This window comes from Saccostrea cucullata, unplaced genomic scaffold, assembly GCF_032062105.1.
Source record: "Saccostrea cucullata isolate Sc308-1 unplaced genomic scaffold, CSIRO_AGI_Scuc_v1 ctg457, whole genome shotgun sequence".
NCBI lineage: Eukaryota > Metazoa > Mollusca > Bivalvia > Ostreida > Ostreidae > Saccostrea > Saccostrea cuccullata.
Genome location: NW_026933724.1, coordinates 166,193 through 192,530, shown reverse-complemented (window position 1 = coordinate 192,530; position 26,338 = coordinate 166,193). Strand labels below are relative to the sequence as shown.

The 26,338-nt window shown below is 33.2% G+C and overlaps 2 protein-coding genes and 1 long non-coding RNA gene across 7 annotated transcripts; all 3 read left to right on the top strand.

Moving 5' to 3' along the window:
- The first annotated feature begins 4,126 nt into the window (after positions 1-4,126).
- On the top strand, positions 4,127-13,471 carry LOC134239119 (serine/threonine-protein kinase 3-like). Of its 5 annotated transcripts, XM_062721275.1 has the most exons (15): positions 4,127-4,259; positions 4,843-4,923; positions 6,246-6,329; positions 7,314-7,494; positions 7,819-7,881; positions 9,060-9,224; positions 9,404-9,509; positions 9,656-9,718; positions 9,914-10,050; positions 10,152-10,262; positions 10,395-10,467; positions 10,762-10,884; positions 10,981-11,049; positions 11,753-11,934; positions 12,289-13,468. In XM_062721275.1, the coding sequence occupies exons 1-15, from the start codon at positions 4,246-4,248 to the stop codon at positions 12,445-12,447; spliced, it is 1,611 nt and encodes a 536-aa protein (XP_062577259.1). In that variant the 5' UTR covers positions 4,127-4,245; the 3' UTR covers positions 12,448-13,468. The 5 variants fall into 5 exon arrangements, with proteins under 5 accessions (XP_062577259.1, XP_062577263.1, XP_062577261.1 ...); XM_062721279.1 differs by lacking the exon at positions 11,753-11,934 and having other exon boundaries at positions 12,289-13,471; XM_062721277.1 differs by lacking the exon at positions 4,843-4,923 and having other exon boundaries at positions 12,289-13,467.
- A 647-nt stretch (positions 13,472-14,118) lies between these two features.
- Positions 14,119-15,467, top strand: LOC134239152 (uncharacterized). The gene is made up of 2 exons (XR_009986150.1): positions 14,119-14,200; positions 14,411-15,467. It is a non-coding gene; the product is annotated as an uncharacterized LOC134239152 (long non-coding RNA).
- Positions 15,468-16,525: 1,058 nt separating this feature from the next.
- On the top strand, positions 16,526-25,552 carry LOC134239130 (small ribosomal subunit protein eS8-like). The gene is made up of 5 exons (XM_062721295.1): positions 16,526-16,598; positions 18,443-18,549; positions 18,829-19,104; positions 21,272-21,407; positions 25,397-25,552. Exons 1-5 carry the CDS (start codon positions 16,595-16,597, stop codon positions 25,504-25,506), a joined length of 633 nt encoding a protein of 210 aa, XP_062577279.1. The 5' UTR covers positions 16,526-16,594; the 3' UTR covers positions 25,507-25,552.
- Positions 25,553-26,338: the final 786 nt, after the last annotated feature.

The window sequence follows — 26,338 nt, the reverse complement described above, 5'->3', positions numbered from 1 at the left end:
TATTTATATTTTTTGATAAAATTATTATAGCCTCCCGCTTTTGTAAGTAACCCGCGTGTATCAGCAAGATAACTCAATTCTTATTAAATTTTGATAACAATAAACGAGTTAACGTTGCTGCAGATCTGTAGCTTTATGGTTTTTATATATTTGTCTTTTACCAAAATCCCTTTTACCATAACGTTACACATCCCGTAATGCAAAAAAGGTGCAATTTACAGCGCAATATTTTTTGCGCACTTTTTGGGAGAAATTTACGATTTTACAACTTCGGTCAATTAACTTCCTTTCACTCCCTAATTCTAGGCACATTATTTAACTTATCCTTATATTTTATCCATCAACCTACCCATTATCGTCGTCTTTACAAGTGATAAACTCGCTTGATTAAAATTGTACGTTATATTGCTGAAATTTCACCTCTAGCGAAAATACATAGACGTCGCGCATAGTATTGGGGTTTGAAATTGCGTAACTTGTAACACTGTAAACGACGGGTGTTAATACTTTTGGTCATTTCATCATTTTGGCGGTATGGATTTTTCTGGCAATTTGTATCAAGCTTCTATAACTTCCCGTGATGATGTCACACAAAATTCATTAATAAATTTCTAATTTACTGACTGTTCCGATTGTTTGTAAAATAGGAATATTTTCTACATCATTCAATTAAGGTTTTTTTCCATCCTCGAAATTTTAATGGTTCAAAGCAAAAACTGGGTACTACTAAACGGAGTACGCTTGAGTACGTCAGAGTACTTTAGAGTATGCTACGAAAATTATGTTATTTAATGCAATGAAATTGTTTATTTATGTATGTACAACTTGATTGAACATTATTATAAACTTGTATTGCAATATTTGTTTCTAATATTTGTTTTTTGCTATACTTTGAGAAGAAACTAGTTAACATCAATAATTCAACGCATTAAAGATTACTAATTAATACCCCAATCTCGATTACTACTAAAGACATGTAAATTTATCAAATATTAGATTATTTGCATGTGTAATTATTTTGCACACTCACATATGCCCTTATCAACATTTTTGACAGATTGAAAATTGTTTGAAAATTGAAAGTAAACATTTTTAAAAATTATTTTACTGAACAATATTTATCATTACACCTATTGAAAAGCATTCTTATAGTAAAAACTTTTGTTCTATACTTGGCATGAATTTATAAATTCATAAGTTTTTTTGCAAAAAAAAAATGCCATCATAGAAGGATGGAAATAATTTAAAACAAAGTACGGGAAAATGAAAGTTGAAGTTGGTGATGAGTTCATAATAGATATAGCACCAAAAGGTTAGTCTAAAGTCATTAACTAGATCTTAACCATAAAACCACACTTAAGTCCCTGTAATTAACGCACATGCTTTTTTGGCAATATCGCAAAGATATTCTATTCTATTGGACCTAAATGTAAACTAAGTAAACCCAAAAAAATTATTTTAGGGGGCGCTTTGACCAATTTAACTATAGATTTTAGTGTAAGAAACTTTGTTTTTCTATATTAGAAAAAAAAAATTCTGGGGGCGCTTTGACCAAAATCAGGGGACATTTTGACCAAAATTTGGGGGCGGTTTGGAAACTTCGTTTTTCAATAAAATATGTCAGGGGGCGCTTTGACCAAAATCAGGGGACATTTTGACCAAAATTTGGGGGCGGTTTGGAAACTTCGTTTTTCTATAAAATATGTCAGGGGGCGCTTTGACCAAAATCAGGGGACATTTTGACCAAAATGTGGGGGCGGTTTGGAAACTTCGTTTTTCTATAAAATATGTCAGGGGGCGCTTTGACCAAAATCAGGGGACATTTTGACCAAAATGTGGGGGCGGTTTGGAAACTTCGTTTTTCTATAAAATATGTCAGGGGGCGCTTTGACCAAAATCAGGGGACATTTTGACCAAAATTTGGGGGCGGTTTGGAAACTTCGTTTTTCTATAAAATATGTCAGGGGGCGCTTTGACCAAAATCAGGGGACATTTTGACCAAAATGTGGGGGCGGTTTGGAAACTTCGTTTTTCTATAAAATATGTCAGGGGGCGCTTTGACCAAAATCAGGGGACATTTTGACCAAAATCATGTGGGGGCTTTGGTTTGTGGGGAAACTTTCGTTTTTCAATAAAATATGAAAATTCTGTAATTGAGGTCTTTGACTCTCTCAATCAGGGTACATTTTTATTTTGTTTTGTTTAGGCGGTTTGGAAACTTAATTTTTATCTATAAAATATGTGAGGTAGGGTGCTTTATTTGACCAAAATTAGGGATTTATTTGAGAAAATCATGGTACGCATTTGACCAAAATCTGGAAGAACGCTTTGACCGGGACGGTTTTCTTTATTGAAAAGACTGGAACGGATTTCTGAAATTATTATTTCTTTTAATTGGTTGTGGGAGAAATTATCTTTTTAGAGAAGTCTTAGTTAAAACATAACTTGATGATTGTCTCAAGCGATTATGTTTAATAGATAATTAATTTAATTACTGTTGTATGAATAGTTAGGGTATTTCTCAAGAGTGATTTTCCTCAGAGAAATTTTAATAGGAACTTTTAGATTCTTAAGGGTGATTTTCCCCTGAGAATTCTATAGTTTATTCATTTCTAATTATTGATAAGAAACTCAGGAGTGATAGCCTCAGATGAGTTTAGTTTTTGAATTCTATACAAGAAGTGATTGACCTTCTTGTTTTTGACATTTACTCATCCCGAGTTGTCCCCCTTTAATTGTGTTGAAATATTGGTCGATCTCGTCGTCGTGTTAATTTAATGTAACGGTTTTTCGCACATGAGTGAAGTCCTCAGTCGCGTTGTTTTATGTATTTTTCTTGTTATGTTGATTTGAATGAATAAATTTATTAACTTTATGAACTTTAGTCTCATTTACAAGTCTTTAAGACTTCTGTTCAGGTTTTGGTCAGGTCATTGTAAAAGTATTGAGAGCCGAGTAGGTCAGGTCATTTTATTATTATTTTTATAAGAGGTCATATTTGAGTTTCCTTGCTGATGGGAGATAATCAGCTGGTGGCAGCGCTACTGGGAAAAGGACTTTCCCGCTACAATATATTCGGAACAGATTGAACAGTTCATCTCCTTCAGATCTGTAACGTACGTTAGATGATTTTTATAAATAAAATTCTCTTCAAATGATATAGAACTCAACACAAAAAAAGGTTTCAGAAGACGGAAGTGCGAAGGTGCGAGGGTGAAAATGCAAAGACGCAATAGTGTGAAGGTGTGAGGGCAAAAATGACAAGTTGTGAAGGAGCGATACTAGCATTGCTTCTTCACCTTCACCCTTGCACCTTTGCATTTCACTGCTGCATCTCTGTCCGTTTGTTCTTTTGCCTTCGCAACTTCGCCTTTGCAACTTTGCATTCCTGCATCTTCATCCTAAAAGCAAGAGTGCAAAGGTGCGATTGGAACCAACGGAACATCATATTTATTAACTTCCTCATTTCCTGATATTAACAGGTTAAATTTGATATCTGTCCATTGCGTTTCAAAGAATATAATGTGCTCAAACTATTAAATGCATTAAAGAGATTTTTAAACTACAAAATACCATGTTCTCAAAAATACAATAAATAAGAAAAACGTTTAATATCGACATATTAGTTTGTTTATATACCTGAAAGTGGTCATCTTGGGTATATTTTCATTCCGATCTGACATTGAGCGTCGTTAAAAATCAATGACTTGTTCGATATCTGACTACATGTATATCTTTCTCGAAGTAAATGACGAATCAAAGTTGATTTGATATTTGACATGAGCTCAAAAATGGCCCAAAAAATTAAAGTTTCAACAACTAATGCACCTCCCGGCGTTTTCCGTCCAATAGTGTCATAACAGGAAACAAATTTCAGAAAGTAAAGAAAAAAGATTTCTGCGGTTAAAGTTGAAAAATCCGGAATATTAAAAATCAAAATTATAAAAGATTTAAAAGGAAATTAGTTTAATGGACTTTATACCTAAATTCAATGAAATTCTGCAGTGTAATTAATAATTATCAAAACACATGACAGACACACAAACAACAATCTCAAAAATCTTAATCGCGGCTGTGTTTTTCGATACATAATTTTTTAAGCATCCTAGTGAATCAGAACAGAGAACTTCACCTTGTCGCACAGCTTCCGGAAAAGAAACCCAAATGTAGACTGTGGAATGTGTAGCGTTTTAAGCGAATTTCCATGAAACCACACGAATTTTTTAACTTATCTTTCATCAAAATATGACTAGTCAAAGGTACTTTTTGTAATTTGAAATGTATCTTGAATTTGTTTCTTAAAATGAAATTTAAAGTAGTGTTTTGAAACTTCATCAATCAGATGCATTGGATAAGATGTTTTCTTTCCAGTTGTTATTGTTGAATTAGTATAAACCGATTCCTTACACATTATATTGTTGAAACATTATTTTTTGACATAAGAACAATGTTCAAACGTTTCTTTTAACAAAAGCCTATTGTTCATATTGTATACAGGATATGATGCAAAATGATAACAAAAGGTTCCCTAAGTGAGCAGATAGTCATTTGAGCTAAACAGAAGTTTAGCCTACATGGTATAATGTACTGGTATATGCTATGTCTTTGAGTAGATTTGTGATATTTAAAGAATTTCCTTGAATAATCTTTATTTTTATCTGACAGATAGTGAATAAGAAACTAATTATTTGACCAGATTTATTTCTGATGGGAGGAACTGTAACAAAGAACCCAGATGGCAATTGTTTTTAAATGTTTAATTCTTCTCTTAAAAAATAAGATATCCATGTTTTCAGTTGTTTTGTGTATTCTTACATTTACTTACAATTTTTTTCACTATAGTGAGTTAACAAAATTAAGTGATGAGAGTTTGGCCCGGCCACCCGATGAGGTTTTTGATATAATTTGTAAAATAGGAAGAGGGTAAGACAGCAGGATGTTTATGGCAGTTTTGTTTTGTGTCATGCATATCTTTGCTTGTAGCATTTTCCTGGTGATTTGCACGTCACAACAGGTGACGCAGGATTCACACAGCAAATTACCAACTTATTTGAAGATTTAGTTATAGTGTCATTTGCTGTGTGATGCATTACCCAACTTTTGTATGGATTTCCAGTCCACACCTTTATAATAAAAATGGATTTATGTCATTATATTGCATTGTTAATGTTAAACTTTTAGGCTTTAAAGTATTTTTTTTAAAAGGAAAAAAAAATTAAATAAAATGACATATTTTCATGCATAATGTGCATTTTGCCTGATTTTTTGCATGTATGTTCATAATGTAGTAATATTAATTTGTAGATTCTTTTGACTGTGTTCAGGGAAATATTAACAATTTTGTGATATTTCATCACAGTTGAATGATGTGAAGCTATAAACTGGTTCATAAATGATGACTCTTTTAATTATAGTCATTGGTGATACTGTATGTGTACTTTAAAAAGCAGGTTTCATGATTTAGTGACTTTGACACAGACATCAATTTGAAAATTCATGAATAAGAAATTACTTATAAATACAATACAAGACATGGGCGTGTGTAGCGGTAATTCATGTTTACACAAACAACTTTATTCCCAGATAAATGCATTAAATTTTGAATACACCAATTTAAGTACACGTACAGTTATTTATGTTTTAAAAAGATCAATTTAAATTCATACCATGAACACAGTATAGTAAGAATGAACTGAAAAATTCAGGACTTGACATACATTACATCATTGTGTCATGTTCTTTCTTATGTTTTTACCAATAGCTTTGACAGATTGCTTGCTTTAGATTGCTTTTAAACAAAATGGAGAAGAATAATAAAATCAAAGGCTAGAAGGCCAAATCATTTATACAAAATCCAATGAAATTATTCCAAATGTAAAAAGATGTAATGTTTTAGTCCCTTTAAACATGTTATTTTGCATCTGCTTATACAGGAGCATCAAAGACATGCCTTACTTTGTTGGTTTGCTTGTAAAAAAAAACTTGCTAAATTTGACTGTTCCATGTTTATATCAAATAAGTAAGAGTCAAAAGCAATCATAAAGTTTTTGTCAAAGTTTGTATGACATGTATAGATGTAAAGTATTGTACAGAAGTGTAACATTCTTGTAACTGATTGATGTAATGCATGTTAATGTGATACTCTGTCATGTATAGTCCTGGATGTCATTCCTGTAGAGAACTAATACACCAAGGACTTTTTCATGGCTTTAGCTTTACACTTTTGGTTTGCTTTCCCCCCCTAGTGACCCCCTAAAGCGACTCCCAGAGGACGACCTTACAAGGTCACCAGAAGAAGTTTTTGATATTCTAGGCAAATTAGGAGAAGGGTAAGATCAAAAATTCAAAAAGCACTTTTTAAAAGAACTAATTCTGTTTTCAAGAAATTATATATATTACCTAGCTAATAACTTCGTATATGAATTTCATGGTGATAAAAAGCATTAAAAAGTAGAATTGTTGGGTATTTGTGGGGTAATACGTGTATCTATAAAAATAGAACTCTGAAGCTTTAGCATCACTCTTGGCTAGTGTTGTAAGAATGGCATTCTGCGCCTCATTTGCCATTGTTTTTCTGCTTTTAGCCTGATGGCGCTATGCATGATGTTGTTAAATAGTTTTTGCCTTAGCATGGGTTGTAGCTCTGAGGCAAGGTTTTTGAAATTATTTTTCCATTTTCCCTTCTTTGTATAATTTTTTTTGTCAGCAATAGATATTTTTTTTTCGTTTTATATTCTAATACACTAGTAAGAGATGGAAGGATAAAATATGCAAAAACTATAGTGAGAAATAAAGACAATTTAAAATTTTTGTGGGGAATTGAGTAGATATACATTATATATTGAATTATCTAGGAGAACAATAGATTGAGGAATTCTAAAATCAATATTATACTTAACTCTCGAATGCCATGTTCTATGATACTAACTATTCTGATACAAATTAATTTTGAAGTAATGCTACCTAATATAAACAGTTTTAATACTGACTTATCCACATTCTTAGTATGGAAGTAATCACTTCAATCACTGACTGCCTCTTACTGATCTGCCTCTCTCTAGTACTCAATCAAAGTGCTCTTTTGATAAAATCTACAAGTACATTGATCAGTGCACGTTTAAGTATTAAATTAAAGCAACCTGATTTTCAGATATTATCAGATAAAACTCTTTCAACTGCACTCTGGATATTTTTAATTTTCATAAAATATGAAATAAAAATAAAAAGTGATTGAAAAATTCACAAGATTGTATGACTACATTTTTTGATTGGTTCTGTAGATGGAGGTGTATAACTTTTGGTTGTATCTGTAGATCCTATGGCAGTGTTTATAAGGCTCTCCACAAGGAGTCCGGCCAGGTGCTGGCCATTAAACAGGTCCCGGTGGACACCGACCTACAGGAGATCATCAAAGAAATCTCCATCATGCAGCAATGTGACAGCGTCTTCATAGTCAAGTATTACGGCAGTTACTTCAAAAACACAGACCTATGGGTAAGGAGAGATTGTAAAGGACATTCAGTACAATTTGATACGGGTAGCTCAAAGTCTAGAGGAAAAGTACAACTTAAACTATTAGGTACCTAAATTATAAATATTGCTTAAACATGACAATTCATCAAGTAGACTCATGGATAGGTTTTTTATGATTTATTTTTTTTTTGGTGGGGGGGGGGGGGGGGAGAGTGAGTCCATGTTTTCCAGGAAATAAAACCAATTTGATTTCAACAAAATATTTAATTAGAAATAATCCCTTCCCAAAGATTTCCTGTCATTATCTGTTGAGATGTATAATGTTGTTTGTGTTTGTTATTACAGATTGTGATGGAATATTGTGGTGCTGGATCTGTATCAGATATTATGAGATTACGCAATAAAACAGTAGGTCCACCATTCACTTTCGTCATTGGTGTCTGTCTACAATGTTAAAATTATATACGAGGGTTGATCCAAAAGTTCGTGGAATTTCTTTCTAAAATTTTATAGCGATTTGATGAAAGCAAACAACAGGCATATTCATAATATACCATTATTTGATTTTACAAATTACCAATGTGGTCAATATTAGTTGTGAAACCCGGGGGATTAGAAAAGTTAGATATGTCACGTCACGTTATACATGCAACTCACGCTAATTTAAATTGAATTCGTAATTCTACAAAAAGCTATTTTTTTCTTTAAAAAGCCTGGGTTTCAACTTACCTTCATTTTTTACAGTTTCAAATTACTACCCATCTTTCCATATGATGTTCCAGTAATGATCCAATTTCAGTAGCAATAACATTAACAGTTGGCAGCCGACAACGTTTGTTTTAATTTGTTATCTGCACAGAACAGTTGTTTAATCAACGTCCATGGCAGTTCTATTTTCTGTTCTCATGCCACCGTGCCACTAAATGCATTTTTTCCCAGGCTTTTGTCTATTATATACGCGTTTAAGAAAGAATGGTCCCGGATTTTTTACAAAACGTATGACTTTACCGAAATTTGACGTTGTGTAACAACTTAAAGGTGAACCATAAATAATAAATTAATAAACTAAATATCCATTAAAACCAGTAAAACTTTCACACAAAGGTTTATAAAAGACCTAGCAATCATAATAATGACATAATTTTCGTTTATATACCACACAGACCGGTTTAAATCTCAGGGTTAGGGTTAGGGTTAGGGTTATTAAGAATTAAAATAAAATGAACAATGTTATTAAAACAACCGTTATATATAGGGTTACTATCAAATATATTTAAACTATTTTTCAATTTAAAATATTCATCAAGTGTCTATATTTTCATTATTAATTTTCAACCAATTCAACTTAAAAATGAATAAAATATGAAAAAATTCCACGAAATTTTGGATCAACCCTCGTATTCCTCCCAAATACATATAGCTTGTGAACTGGAAAGATTTAAATCCTCTACATACTATCATCAATCATCATTTCTCAGTTTTTTTTCCTTTCAAGAAAAACGTGTCCCCATTCCAATATTTTTCAAAATGAATATAAGAATGTGCCCTCAAAAGTGTATTTTATATTTGTTTTTTTTTTTCTTCAGTTAACTGAGGATGAGATAGCAACAATACTCTATGATGCTTTGAGGGGTTTGGAGTATTTACATTCCAGGAGAAAAATCCACAGGGACATCAAGGCAGGGAACATCCTACTGAACACAGAGGGCCACGCTAAACTGGCCGACTTTGGAGTGGCTGGACAGCTTACAGTAAGTCTGGCTTAGTTTTAAAGTTGTGTGAAGAAGTATGGATATTGATCAGTTTCTTTTCCCTAAAACAACTTAAATCACCACCTTAGTAATTAGCCCAGTGTATGTGTGAAAGACATGTTGGTATTAACTACTGACATTTTAAGCTAAGCCAACATAAAACTGTTACTGTATTTTAGGACACCATGGCCAAAAGGAATACTGTGATAGGAACACCCTACTGGATGGCTCCAGAGGTGATCCAAGAAATCGGCTATGACTGTGTGGCTGACATCTGGAGTTTAGGTATGGTACACTGTAATCTAAACTGATGAACAGAATATATATAAATACAGACAGAGGTATTCCACTCTGTTTATCTGCATATTGGGGTTCTTATTACATTATATTGGTATGTAAGCTCAGTTTAATGACCTGATTTATCATTTTAGGGATAACAGCACTGGAGATGGCCGAGGGTAAACCACCTTACGGGGACATTCATCCAATGAGGGTAACTTACTTACAGAATCTGTCTGAATCAAGGTTGTTTTTATAAAAGTTAAATTAAAGGGGCTCATGAGCTATTTTATGATAATTACAGTTGAAAAGAGTTTTTAAAATAGAAATAGGATTTATTTGGACAATTTTTAAAATGATTTATTTATTTATTTATTATTATTTTTTTTTTTTTTTTTTTTTTTTTTTTGCAATATTCATGATTCCCACAAAACCTCCACCATCATTCAGAAACCCAGATAAATGGTCTCCCGAGTTTATAGACTTTGTCTCAAAGTGTCTCGTCAAAAATCCAGAGCAAAGAGTTTCAGCAGCTGAGCTTATGCAGGTAAGACTTTAAAAGTTCATTTGATTCTCCAAACTCATTTAATCTGTGTTTAAGAGACCAAAATTTACATTTTGTGTGATTAATTATGACATCCTTTGTAGCATGAGTTTATCAAAAACGCAAAACCTCGTGAAGATCTGCTCAGAATGATCAACGACGCCAAAGAAATCCAGGCAGCTCAAAACAGCATCATCACCAACGGCGATGACTCGGTGTGTATCTCACAGAAAATTCTAATATCTCAGTTGTTTGTAGATTGTGAGATTGATCTTGTAAATTTTACTGCTTGGTTCTTCTAACTTTGTATTTAAGTTATATATATCATTCTGTTATTTGTGTTGTAGGATGGGGAAGATGATGTTGACCGAGGATCAACGATGAAGAAAACTGACGACTCAACCATGAAATCTACTTCAGGTAATTAATGTTTACAGTACACTAAAATAGATTATGTAGGAATTCTTTAAAAAAAAGGTACCCTCAAATGCTTTAAGTCTGATTTTAATTAAAATAAGTAGGCCTATACAAGTAACTAATCCAAGCTTATTTATTTTGAAGTCCAGGTGCTGCTCTTCTCTTTCTTACTAAAAGTAAAAACCTACAGAGCTACAGTCTTTTCAGAGTCTTCTGGTTTTAAAACTTAGCTTACATGTAATCATAAGCATATGATATAATGTTATAAAGCACTAATGTGGAGTCATAAATTTTCAGATACTCTTGTGAAAAGTGAGAGTGGAACGGTTGTTGTAAACAGTGAAGCCAGCACGATGGTGGAGTCTGATCTGGGTACACTCGTAATTAACGAGGACTCCGAGGATGATTCAACCATGAAACGTAAGTCTGTTTTTTTATATTAAGTAATTTAAATAAATGATTTTTTTTCTTTTTTGTTTGTGCTCTTCCATTCATTTAAATTGTTTTCTGACAAAGGATGTGACACAGTGGTGAAAAAGCCGCCCGACTCGGGCTACAAAAGCAGCAGCAGTAGTAGTAGTAGCAGTAATTATATTAAATCTTTTATTTCCGCTCTATAACCACGTCATACCTACATGTACATATCTACAATGTTTCAGATCTTTTGATTTTCTTTCCCATTTCTGTTTACATGTACATGATTTGTTTGAGGACTTTCAGTCTTGATAATGACTAGATCTCAGTGAAATGAATGCTCTCTCAGTGAACATAAGATTTTATGCATGGATTTCTGTCTCATTTCAATACTATTGCAACACTCGTATTAAAAACATTTTAATTCTTACAATCTAAAGACTTTATCAATGAATATTAATGTTTTACAGTACTTTATCAGTGTATTGGGAAAAAAAAAAAGTTTCTAGTGCTGATTGTTTTCAACTTCAGATATTTTAATTACTTGTATGTAGTCCATGTATTTCAATGAATGTCATCTGTTCTAAAAAAAAATGTCAACTTCACACAGTGATTTGTCATAAGTGAAAAATTATGTACATTTTACATGGAATAATTAAATCTATCTTTCAGGAAAGTTTTCTTTATTGAATATTGCTGTTACTAGTGAAAGATTTTGAAATCTCAAAATTTTACTTTGATATTTAAAAAAAACAACAACAACAGTAGAAGTTCTATTTTGTCAATAATCTTTCTGGCAAAGATACTATTCCATATCAGGATTTTACTACGTAAAAAAATGTTTGTATGTGTAAATGTCATGTGTGATTAACAGGGCATGACACAGCTAATGATGGCAAAGACAAATACAGACCCTCCTTTCTCGATCATTTTGAGAAGAAGGAACAGGACAAGGTTGCCCCCCCTCGGGCCCAGCCCCACGTGACCCCGCCCCTCAAACACGTCACGCCGCCGCACCATTCCCAAAGGTCTTTCATTGATGGAGATTTTGATTTCGTAAGTATGGGTTAGGCAATTTTAGATGTTTTGTCACTGAAAATAACAACTTAAATTTTTGTTATTGTTTGATTAATACTTCCATTGTAATAAGCTTTAAGTTGGAAAAAGTGAAAAACAACATAACTTTTTTCGTTAGTTTAATATTTGATAATGACAGTCACTGTTGTGTTGTGATTTCAGGTGTATCTGGTTTCTTTCTATATCTTTTTGTCTTGAAATGAAATATATAACAAAGCATTGATCCTGCATGGCTTATGCATGTTTGAACTTGCTCATTTCTGAATCTGATATGGAAATTGTACATGTACAAAGTTTCTACAGAGGAAATGATTAACTGTATTTTGCTTTCAGCTAAGAAATCTTCCGTACGAGGAACTTGAATCCAGATTGTCTGACCTTGACCCAGAAATGGAGAGAGAAATTGACGAATTACGAGCGCGCTACCAGGCAAAGAGACAGCCCATCTTAGATGCCATCGATGCAAAAAAGAAAAGGCAGAATAATTTCTAAGATCTACTCAGGAATTCTTTCCTGTGTTTTTAAACTGTGATGTATGAAGAGAATGGATTTCTTGAAAATTTAAGCCTCATTGTAGTAGATGGTGCTGAAAATTGTTTGGGGAATTGTGATAATATTTTTAATAATGAGTTTTTGTTAAATCATGTTTCAGTTTGGTGTAGAAAAATCTTAAGTGAGATAATTTTCTTTATCATTGCAGCTGATTTTTTTTCTCCTGTGTTACAATTTTCATTCAAGATCATTTGTTTGAAATTGTATTTGACTATGTATACATTTTGAGTATATTGCTAAACAGTTTATATTTGAATGTCTCAGCCATTGACGAGGCTGTTTGAAGATTTGGTTTGAGGTTTGGTTTTTGTCTTCAGCTGTTACAAATCAGTAGTGCTTCCTCCTTGTTTATTTTCTGAGAAGTTTTATCCAGTACTTAAATCGTTACTGGTAATCAATATGTTGCTCACATCTATCAGAACAAAACTGAACTTTTATTATTACATTTATATTATTCAAAAGGCAAACAGTTTGTCTACATACATTCTAATAATTGAACTTTGGTAAATGGTCTTTTTAAGCATCTAAAGAGTAATTTCTTGAAAATATCAGAGTTTGGTTAAAGGGAGATAAGTTTTATAAACTTGTAATTGTTTTTTGTAAGCCCACCAGCTTTAAAGCTTGTGAATATTTTTTAAATAGTTAAAGGTGAATTTGTACTTTATTTAACCATTTAAGTGTGTGGATTTGTACTAGCTTATTATGAACTCTGTATACTGTTAACAAGTGTGTTGCTGATTCTCAGATATATTTTACAAATCATCCAGATCATCAATACACCGTGGAAAATCATTTATCTCATCAAATACATTATCATTGCTGGTGGAATTGAAACAGATGTTTTAGTATATTTCCATTGAAGTAACAATTCAGTGGACTGATTTTCATTAGAATTTTATTGGATGTGGTTCTCACAACCATTGTTATGCCCCCTTTCGAAGAAGGGAGGGCATATTGCTTTGCTGCTGTCTGTCGGTCGGTCGGTGAAATATATAACAAAGCATTGATCCTTGGTCTTTTGCATTTAGTTTCTGTTCATTTTCTTCATTAACCATTGCTCATACTGAAATGAAATTTGGCTATACTAGGTATATCACATGAATATCTAGGTCAAGTTCTGTTTTGGAGAGAGAAATTACCATAATTGACAGAGACATGCCCCTTGGATTCGAGCGAAAAATTCCAGTTATTTCAGTTTCCATTCATTTTCTTTGGAGAGGTTGCACATATTGAAATAAAATTTGGTATACAGGTTAATCACATGAATATCTAGGTCAAGTTCTGTTTTGGGAATTGCACCATAATTGACAATGAGTTATGTTAAATCCTTTGGACTTAGAAAAATTCCATATTTTTGCAGTTTCCGTTCATTTTCTTTGGAGAGGTTGCACATATTGAAATGGAATTTGGTATACAATTAGTCATTGAATAGCTAGATCAAGTTTTGTTTTGTATATTCTAACCATAATTGACAGAGTTATGCCCCTTGGACTTAGAAAAATTCCATATTTTTGCAGTTTCCGTTCATTTTCTTTGGAGAGGTTGCACATATTGAAATGGAATTTAGTATGCCAATTAGTCAGATGAATATCTTGGTCAAGCTATGTTTTGGCAGTTTCCGTTCATTTTCTTTGGAGAGGTTGCACATATTGAAATGGAATTTGGTATACAGATTAGTCAGGTGAATATCTAGGTCAAGCTATGTTTTGGGTACGATCGCACCATAATTGACAGAGTTATGCCCCTTGGACAAATAGAAAAATTTGTATTTTTGCAGTTTAAGTGTGTGGATTTTCTTTGGAGAGGTTGCAACATATTGAAATGGAATTTAGTATGCCAATTAGTCAGATGAATATCTTGGTCAAGCTATGTTTTGGGTATGATCACACCATTTTTGACAGAGTTATGCCCTTTTGGACTTAGAAAAATTCCAATTTGTGGGGGAGGGAGGCATAAGTGTTTTACAAACATCTCTTGTTTATAAATATGTTTTAATTAGCCTGAAAGATACTGAAGGACAGTTTATTATAGTGTAATTCATATAACTTTCAGTGTCAAAATGTCTTAAGTTTAATGCTAAATGTTGGGATGATATTATTGTAATTGACCTCAGATACTGATTTCATTATTTCCCAACTGCTCTAGTCTTGGAATCAATGTGTACACCAAAACTTCACTGTTATATCATGATCATCATTTGTCATATCGTTTACATGTATGTCAGTGGCCAAACCACAGTGCCATGATATTTCCTATGGTTGGATTATTGCCAGTGCATAACTTGAAACCAAATAAACAAATAACTTCTTTTCAATTGTAATTACAATGTTTGTTAAATTGTTATAGAGAGAAAAAAGACAGAAAAGGTCACAATTCCCTAATAAAGATAAAATCTTTAAAAAAAAGAAAAAACATGTACATGTGTAGTTTCATTTTTTTTCTTTGTTAATCAAATATTTATTTCAAAGTCACATATATAGAAATGTAATTTTGAGTGAATAATCTTTGTCAATAAGAGGAAAATTTGGCTGTTTTTTACATTTACAGTTTTTATTCCTGTTTTCATTGATTTGAGTACATTTCTGTTTAGAGTATACATTATTGTGCAATAATATAGACATGTGAGTTGTACATTTTAAATATTCTAGATTAGTATTAATAGATACTTAATATATGTTTGTTCTAACTAAATGAATTTGTGCAAGGGGAACACAGATTGATATGAAACCAGACAAGAAATATCTTGATGACTATTTCAACATGTTTACTTGTAACACCTATGTTTATTTTTGTATGGAAAAGTTTAAAGAATTAGATGGCAAGATACATTTGGATAGTCAGTTAATTTACTCAGACTTTTAATGGCATCTCTTTCATTCACATTCATTGTTCTTTGTTCATGGATTGCATATCATGAATGGTGTACCTTGTTCTGATGAAATAAAGCTTACGATCTCTGATATCATATTGTGTTTATTGGAGTAGGGTCCTGCACCCTTTCAATTGGAATTTCTTAATTTTATAAGTTGTTGGATATGGAAATATTGATGACTTGAATTATAGTTTACTGAATAAGATTGTAAGATTATCCCCTGTTCTTTGTATGTTATCTAAGAATTCAAAATCACATTATTTAAAACAAAAGCGCTGATATATTCATTCAGTTTATAGTTACGCAACTATGATTTTTACCTCAATAGAATTGATGTTCAGTTGGGACTTTGTCCTTTTGATGGATCTTCAAACACTGAAATTGAAACAAGCAAATTACTGGTAAAAGAATTGTGCGTCCCCCCCCCCACCCCCCCGAGTTCGGTGTCTTTGTGGGTGAAATGTCATTTTTTTTAATGGCATATAGTGGCAAATAGGAATTCCCTATCGTGTCATTCAAAAGTTTTCACCAGAATTGATTTTTTTTTTTAGGTCAAACATCAAGGTAAGGGGTGAGAATTAAATCATAGCATGCTCAGAAATATCTTAATTGTCACATGTAATGCACATGTTAAATATGAAAGCCCTATCTCTTCTCAATCAAAAGTTATAAGGAAAAAATAAGTAAACACTTTTGAAAAGTAGGTAAACCATCTAGGTTCAAGGTCATGGGACCAAAAATTGTATTTAGAAAGATCTTGCCACACACAAGTAATTAATATACATGTAAAATATGAAAGCCCAATTTTTTTTTCATTCAGAAGTTATGACCAAGGTTAAAGCTTTTTTAAAAGTAGGTCAAACGTCAAGGTCACTGGGTCAAAAATCACAGTGTAATTACTGTTAGAAAGGCCTTGTCACAGGTAATACACATACTTAAATATCAAAGCCTTATCAATCTCTTCTCATTCAAAAGTTATGAGCAATTTTGTGTGTTTTTTGGATATATTTGTCAATTTTTCAAAGTAGGGAGAGCCGAGAGGTGAAACACTACTGCCGAAACAATGATTACACCGTCAAAAAATGTTTGAGGCACTTTGATATCGCCCTTTATAATGAGGAGCAATTGGTACTTTTGAAATAGTCCCTAATATGAAAGACCGACAACTCTTGGTCGACATCGAGTAAACTTCCTTTTCCGGTATAATTCGCCATCATGGGTACCGTTGAATTTCGTAGCTCTAATAATCGAAAATAATCTCTTATCGAGAATGTAGACAGGACAAATTTCATTTTATTTTTTTAACCAACAATCTTAGATAGTGTATATATGATATTGTATTTTAATTGGAGTACCCGGGTTAGACAGAGATAATCACATAGAATTTGTTTATGCTCCCTACGAATGTGAATGTGACTAAAATGGGTAGCGAAACCCGGGCCGGGCCGGGAATTTCGAAACTGATAACCGGGTTTTTGATAATTACGAAATAAATACTCATTTTTTCTTCATGAAATTTACGGACATAGTTTAATATCCTAAGAATGGCCTTTGCTGAAAGTTTTAAGTCAAAATGTTGTGTTTTTCAATGATTATCGCCGATTGTCCTCTTCCAAGTGACTAAAATGGGTAGCGAGCCCGGATTACTCATTTTGGCGATTTAAACTTAATTTCGGCAACATATTTACAATAATTTCATTTGGATCTTTGAAATTGAACTTAAACTTCCTAAAATATATAACTGTTGCAGTAATTAATCACAATTATTAAAAATATACGCATTTTTTGTGTACCCGGGATTGGTCAAAACCGGATACGTTCACCCGGGACGAACCTTTTATTTCCGAAATACTTATCATAGGATGTTCGCTATGGGAAACCACACGTGGGTATCCTCGTGGACATTGATGGTAACTGAACAGTATGAACACGAACTCAGAATTTTAAATTAATGATATAAATATCCCAGCTTATATATATCTGTATACCAAGCTGGCTGTGCAGTTTAAATCATATTTACTGAATCTTAATTAGTCTAAAGAATCTTCCAACCAGATGTGCTGACATTACACTTCCTTATTAATTTCAAATTAATACCTGAACACCAAGATAATTGTGCTAAAAAAAACTTGTCAATGACATATAATTAAAATATAATTTGACTGTAGTTTGATTTGCATATTTTAAAATTTATTTTCAATTAATTTCTTAGACGCATCGGTCAAAGATTGAAATAATAATCTCTGGCAATCCGGAATTATTAAGTTTGTCCCGGGCAAACGCGTTCGGTTTTGACCTGTCCCGGGTCTATAAAAAATGACAAAAACCCTAATAATCGACATTTAATTTCATAATGATTGAACAATTTAGCTATTTGAAGGTAAGAGACAACCAATAAATGCAAGTATCACCTACATTTTCGATGCATTAAGCTTAAAATCGCCAAAATGAGTAAACCGGGCTCGCTACCCATTTTAGTCACTTGAAAATGGACAATCGGCGATAATCATTGAAAAACACAACATTTTGACTTAAAACTCTCAGCGAAGGCAAAACTTATAGTTATAAACTATGTCTGTAAATTTCACGAAGAAAGAACGAGTATTTATTTCGTATTTATCAAAAACCCGGTTTGCAGTTTCGAAATTCCCGGCCCGGCCCGGGTTTCGCTACCCATTTTAGTCACACTCTACGAATGTCAACATTTGTGTAAAAATCACATGTATTCATGGTTCTTTTTAATTTTTGGTGTCAACTTAAAGGCACTGTAAGCCGGATGTAGCTCACTGATTTGAAGAGAAGACCTTTCAATATGAAACACTGACAGATAATTACATGCATGCCTTTGAACAAATTAGGATAGCAAGGGGGGGGGGGGCACCGTCCTGAAACCAAGGACTTTGAATTTTTTACCCAAATTCCTTGCTCTGTCGACTTAAATGTGATCATACAATTACCAAAGTATTATTATGGATTTGTTACATTAAATAAGATTATTAATGATGATGGCATCAAGTTCATTCATTGAGATATTTCTTTCTGAGATATCTTGTTCTTTTTTAGGTATATCTCGTGATAAATGGCACAAGAGGAGGAGTACTGGTGGGCGTATGACCCAGATCCGCAAGAAGAGGAAGTTTGAATTGGGTCGCCCTGCTGCCAACACTAAGGTGCAAATTAAATGGAGTCAATAATTGAGGAATCTCGGATCATTCGAATACCAAAGATAAGGATAGAATGCATAACAGGAGTAACTCGTTTGATAAAATATGTGTAGCTTTTCAACATTCTGAATATTGTCCTATTGTGATCTATTGAATATCTATGTTTTATTGGTAGCAGATTTAGAAAGGGTAACATTATAGTAAATATACTTTTACTGTTAGTGTCTGATTGCATACATCTTTTTAGTGAAGTATTTGGTTATATATTTCTCATTTGATTTTCAGTTGGGAGCCCAGAGAATCCACACAGTGAGGACTATGGGTGGCAACAAGAAATTCCGAGCCCTCCGTCTTGACACAGGAAACTTCTCTTGGGGGTCAGAGGCCATAACAAGAAAGACGCGTATCATTGACGTCATTTACAATGCCAGTAACAATGAACTGGTTAGAACCAAGACTCTGGTCAAGTCCTGTATTGTCCAGATTGATGCCACCCCTTTCAGACAGTGGTACGAAGCTCATTATGCCAAGCCCCTGGGAAGGAAGACTGGAGTCAAGTTGGTAAGATTTCCTTAGTAGCAGGTTCTTGTGGTCATTGCTAAAGGACCAAAGTGATGATTGTTTTTATCACCATCTTTCGGCTGATGCCAATGATGTATTACAAACATAACTGATCGGTCTGCAATGATTACTTTATCAGCAGTGTCTCATTTCCGTGTACTTTGTGCAGCCAGGCAAAAGTCAGGGTTCAAGGGATCTATTTTGATGTGAAAAATAAAGTATACCCAACAGTAGAAGGGAATATTTGGTTGATTTTTTCAGTCAGGGGTGATTTTGTGGATATTGATAAAATTATTACTGAAACTACTTGGTCTTTTAGGGAGGAACCAGTTAAACTTGACAGAGAATACTAATGGGTAACTCACCAAAATATTTTGTTTTAAATTTGTGTTGGTGATAAATATTCAGTGGGATGATTTGAACATTCATTTTGTACTGAACACCAATAATATTCATAGGCAAATGTCTTGGACATATAATATATTCTTTAATGAAGAAAGTGTATTCTATTCAAAGGTTTATGCATAGAGTACAAGATTTTAGATTTGTTATATCCCAAAATGTTATTTCAACACTATATATAAGATAGAGTATTATGAAATGATTTGTTAAGATTAAAAAGATTATGTATAAGTATCATTTCCCAAAATATTATCTAAAATTCAGGTACAAACAGAGAGTTGATAGATGGTCAGGTACTCAGCTGATTTTGACAAAAGTTATATTGACATAAGAGGGTCTGTGGCAAATTCCTCCAGAATAGAAAAAAAAAAGGATTTTTTAATATGTATTTTTTTTCTGAGACTTATTAAAATGAAGTGTCTTTAGGTGATGACAGAAATGATGATTTATTTTCACCATCTTTCGGCTGTATTGCTGGTGATGATCACATATTAATCTGATAGTCATCTCCTTCTCACAATAAAATGACAAAAAATCAAGATTGATCCATGTTTTGTGATGTATTATTAGCTTTAAAAGTTATTTGTACTGAACTTCAGCAGTGAACATTGTCATTCGTGATTGCAGACATATTAATGAGGGTACTCCTAGTTAGAATATTGTTCCCAAATTTAGAAAAGATGCTTCCTAAAATTAGACATTTTGGTAGATGTCAGTGGTTTTCCAATACTTATATTTCTGGTTTAACAAAAGAATCCTTTAAGTACTATATATATTTAGTAACAGTTACATAGACACATTAGCATGTTGTCGTCCTCATTCTAGGCAGCTATGATTTGTACTGACGACATTGAACTTATTCCATCATTAAATGAAATTGGCATTCGTCAAAGCTTGATAGTTGAGAACTCACCAAACAGGAACTAGTATTTTGTATACTTAAATGATTTTTTTAAAAAAGGCTTCAGCAATGAAAGTTTCCACTTTAATAACCATGTGAGATACAGTATTTGACGTGGTTTCAGCTGGTGGAAAGATTAAATCAGGACTCTTCGGAGTAGAGGATGTCCATATCCTCTCCTTCCTTCGTCTCTGAGACATGTTACTATATACTTATGTAGGATAAGATAATACTGTTCGGCGAGTAATACATAGGTTTAAAAGGATAAGTGATAAATAACGTCCAGATTGTCTCCACAATTTGCTTGGCATGGCTCGCTGGACAAGTGGCTTGACATGAATGAAAATTGTGGAAGATTAAAACAGACAGTTCCGAGTGTGATTTAATAATTGATCACAATTAACGATGTCGTCTGTGACATTTGTTCCTCTGAATCTCGATGAATGAATTCATATTTTAGTCCTTAGGGTTGAGAGAATTTCTGGTCCACATTGTCTGACCATATTTAGCCAGTTTGGTTTTATAATGGATTTAAACATGTGGAAGATTAAGAACAAGGAAGTGCTTCGAAGAGGAGTTTTTCTATGAATTTCATTTCTTCCATACTTTCTGGAACACTTGTTTTCAAGCTACATATCTATGCAAGATACACTTTTTCGTATAATTTCAACTGGCATTTCTCTCTTGCTCTTTTGTCTAAATGTTCATGTGATCAGTAACATTCTATTTCATTGCTCTGAATGTGATCAGAATTTTTTTTTGTAAATACTGTATATATTAGATGCATTTTTTTTTAAATAATAATGAGAAGATGTGTGTTAAGACTACCATTTGTGTACTTATACTAATAATTGATAATTGTAGGCAGAAAAAGAAGAAGCTGTGCTGAAAAAGTTAGAAAATGCCTCCAAGAAATTAAAGAAAAAGTACAGTGAAAGAGAAAAGATGGCCAAAGTTGAACACGCCTTGGACGATCAATTTACTGCTGGCCGAGTGCTAGGTAAGATACTGATATAGGGGTACATTTGATGAGATGTCTATATGCTTATACATTGATATAATTGACTATTAATTTTGTCACCATATTTATTCATTGATTCTTCTTCGTATACATGTACCAGTTACCCACAAATTAAGGCCCCCATGAACCAGTGCACACCCAGAAACATTAACCCCCATGAATAAAATGATTCCACGGTATATGTTGTTTGGTACATTGATATATATGAATATCGTTGATATGTACGTTGATTTTAGATTTACGGTTGTGCGATGATGAAGAAATAGAAGCGAGGAATGTTGTTCAGTTGTCGTTCTGATGCTGGTTAACTCATTCCTAGGAATGGCTTTGTCATAGTTACACTGAGCACATCAAAGACCAAATCAAATTTCCTACTAAAGTACAGTAAACAAACATTCTGAGAGTATTGCATCAGCAATTCTAGTCCCCAAACAGCACATATAATCTGATTTCCCACTAAGAATTGAAAATTCCATAATTCTGTTCCAAAGAAGTCATTGAAGAAGAACAAAATAAATATGATCTATATTTAAAGGTACTTGGACACAGATTTGAAGTTAATTTTTTCTGTATAATATTACGACTTATATATTTTAATAGCATTTCACACAAAAATTAATTAAAAATCTTATTTCGTTTAAAAGTTATTAACCCTTGTCCTGCCAGGGATTCTATAGATAACAGCATCTCTGAGTGCCGAGCTGATAAGGAGCTCCTGCCGCTGACTGTGCCAGGCTGATTTATAAATTTCTCTCAAATTGCATATGCTGTAGATTATCTTAATTATCACCATTTTATAATCGACTTTTCTGATAACAATCTACACAACTTTTTTTCAGAAAAAACAAAAGAAGAAAGTTGTGAAGAAATTTTTTTTATATTTCAACTCAGTAAAAAACTACAAAAGCTTTAAACTAAAATTTTACATTTAAAATATTCAAAATCAGAAATTATTGGTATTTTAATGTCATTATTTATTTCATAGTAGCATTTTGCAACTACTATATTGTAAGAGTCCTTCATGTTACTACTGGCTATACTTTCAGAATTTTAAACATAAAATTATGATTGCTACAAGTCCTTTTTTGACACCTGTTTAATGGACATGGAAATCCGATTTTGTGGCTCCGTTTCTTTTTTGTGAAAAATTGAATATATCTGCCGTAAAGTATTTTTTTTAACCAAAACGTCTTTAAAACAGGTATTAGAAATAATAAACTTTAATTGTCAATCAGTGTGACACAGTTGTATCGATTTTTTTCACCTTTGAAACTGGTGACGTGCATCAATGTTTTTAAATCCATGTGTCCGCTGAAAAGTTATTGCTCCCACGTAATATTCATGTCCTTGGAATCAAATCATTAGAATTCTTCATCGGAAGCTCAATTTAGATATATTTTACCAAATAAAACATTTATTTCTGCCTGATATTACTGTAAAAGCGTATTTCCATCGAGCATCTTCTCCATGTTCTCCGCGACCTCCATCTTGTTTTCAAACTTTCCCCAAAGCACGCGATCAACAAGTTTCATTTTCTAAGAATACATAAAGGAATTTCCCATCAAGAGCCAATCATATCATTAAACTACTGGAAAATCTATCTATTTTTAGTAAACAACATTGAAATGAATGGATTCCCTTTATTTCATTGGTTAAAATACGAAAGAAAAAGTCATGTGTGCAAAGTCGATATACTGATGACCGGCACAGAACGGAAAACATGGCGGCTCTCACTTTATCGACGACCGGCACTGTGATGGTGTTATCTGGGTCGTCGATAAAGCGACGACCTGTAGGACTAGGGTTAAAATTTTAAATTTTTTGACGGGTTTGATTGTAACATCCTTGCACTTTCACAAATTTTAACTTTATTCTTAATCCTTAAGAAAAGTGGCAATCTTGTTGTGTATTAATGAAAAATATTAATACTATAATCCAGAAAATTCAGAGTAGACATGTTAGATAGCAAAACAAACACACAATATATTGACAGTCCGTGCAGTTGTGGTGAGCAGACCTTGGCATTTGAACGCACCCGGTGAATCGTAAACATTAAACAATAACAGAGCTGTGTCCTGTTTACAAAAACTGTGTACATAACACGAGTGTGCTCTATTTGCTAAACTCTGTACACAACGGAATGACGATACTTGTGGTGAAGTTTTGCTTTCTAACATTTCTACTCTGAATAAAATAATTTTTCTGCATTGAAGTTTTATTATTTCTCATTAATACACAACAAGTTTCCCACTTTTCCTAAGAATAAAGAATAAAGTAAAAATTTGCGAAAGTCAAGGATGTGTCAATCAAACCCGCCAAAAAAATTAAAGTTTTAATAACTTTTAAACGAAATAAGATTTTTAATCAATTTTTGTGTGAAATGCTATCAAAATATATAATTTATGATATTATGCAGAAAATATTAACTTCAAATCTGTGTCCAAGTACCTTTAATCAAACTCAATATCAGAATTCAGCTCAATCTGTGCAAGCACTTCGAAAAAAGGTGTAAAAACATAGTAAATTCCATCTGTAAGCTTGGTAGATATGTAGATATACAATTGTACAGTCCCTGAAATTAATATCAGCCATTCAAGTTGGTTAAGTAAAACCAATGTCAAAGTTTTTATATTTGATATATTAGTAAGTATAAAATTTGTTTGTTTTATATCTTGGTTTCCGTAATTTTGAATAAGAGTGAGTTGAGAGTGTATTAATTCAATTTAGCCTGTAGGAGAAATGGAATTGGGAAAGTCTAGATTGATGTATTGACATTAACAGAACTAAACCATTATGTAGTAAACTTGTATCTACATGATAATTCCAACTTTCCAAGTGATGATTTCTGGTGATGAGTTTGTTCGGATTCCCCTTCATGATCTAGTGATTGACAAAACGAACATCTGATAGATTTCATCATTTGTAGTTTAGGTCTTAGGTCTAAGTCATTTGGTATTGTACTACATATGCCACAATTTTAAGACAGTTGTAACTACAGCATAGGCAGCGGTCTGTATAATAGAATTTTGAAAATGAAATGAAGACTGACCCACTATCAGCTTTATTATGAACAGTGATGACCTGGATTTGCTAGCCTAGCCCTTACAATAGCTAGTATGAATATTTTATGCCAGGTTTAATATTAAGATGTCAACACTAGATGATCTGGTATTGTTTCCTCCTTTTTGGGGGGGGGGGCAGAGTTGTTAACTTACTTGTGTAAAACTATTTGAAGGGATGTAAAGCAAAATCAAGATTGTCACCATGTACATAATTGCATCCACACTTAAGGGCATTATGCTAATGAGTACTGATATTGCTTTTTCTACACATGCATATATTTACTTTGAACTGAATTCATATAATAGGAAGAGTTTTACATATCCTAGATATTTTGGTGCTTTATTCCTGTCACTCTTTGCTGTTTCAGTGTTATTACATTATGAAACCTTCCCAGAGTGAAACATTAAGTCTGTATTTGGAGAGTACAGTTAACATGACTGATACCCCCTGCTGATGCAGATACACTAATCCTGTTCATATAAACATCAAACATCGGATATTTAAGTTCTTTTTATTCCCCTTTTGTTAGGAGGGAGTAGCACATCTTGCTAGGCTCCAAGTCTTGTTGATGACTTGTATGAGTCTAAACAGTGTGCTCAAATTAAATCAGTTTGTCGCTGTTCATGTCCATACTGACACTGAACTTGAATTAAGAGCTGAAACATTTGACTCTTGTTCTATTAAAACTATGTATATATATGAAATATTGTTAAATTCCTTGACCAATTTATGAACTTTAAAGCACTGTTGAAATGTTGGAAGGCAGTATGATGAATATTTTTGATCCTGAGGTGCTTGTCACAAATTCAGGAAAATTACCGGATTCTGATTTCCTTCTATGTCTTCAGTTAGAAAACAGAATCCTACTTATAAAACTTTTAAATTGTTGTCCTCGTATATTTCAGCTAAAGTGGCATCCCGTCCAGGACAGTGTGGTCGATGTGACGGTTACATATTGGAGGGAAAAGAACTCGAGTTCTATCAAAGGAAACTCAAGACGAAAAAGGGAAAATAAACATGTGATGCCATTATTTAAAATAAACAACAAAAAAAACTTTAAATGTTTGTATTTAATGCTTGGGTCAAAGATCATAAGCAAATAGGAACAGGATTAATGTGTGCAGATACAAGTTACTGTAAACCAACTTTTATTCGCGTGTGAGAAATTTTCGCGAAGTTCGCGAGAGCCTTGTCATCGCGAATATTTCTCGCCGCGAACCGGTCATAATGATAATTTTGTCTTTTAAAAACAGATGCAAAGAGGCTTGTTCGCGAAAATTTATCGTCGCGAACTAGTTTATCCCTGGTAATTCGCGAAATAAAGTCGTCGCGAATAAAAGTTGGTTTACAGTAAGTCGTCTAAACCCCAAATCCAATGCAAGCTTTTGATGAAGTATTTTGTATTCCATCTAATCCAAGATTCCTCTGATTCTTACCCCTGCTTTTTATTAGCTCACCTGAGCCGAAGGCTCAAGTGAGCTTTTCTGATCACATTTTGTCCGTCGTCCGTCCGTCCGTCTGGCTGTCCGTCCGTCTGTAAACTTTTCACATTTTCGACTTCTTCTCAAGAACCACTGGGCCAATTTTGACCAAACTTGGTACAAAGCATCCTTGGGTGAAGGGGAATTGAAATTGTTAAAATGAAGGGACATATCCCCTCGCAAGGGGAGATAATCAAGAAAAGACAAAAATAGGGTGGGGTCATTAAAAAATCTTCTTCTCAAGAACCACTGGGCCAGAAAAGCTGAAACTTATGTGAAAGCATCCTAGGGTAGTGTAGATATTAAATTGTTCAAATCATGACCCCCGGGGGAAGGGCGGGGCCACAATGGGAAATCAAAGTTTTA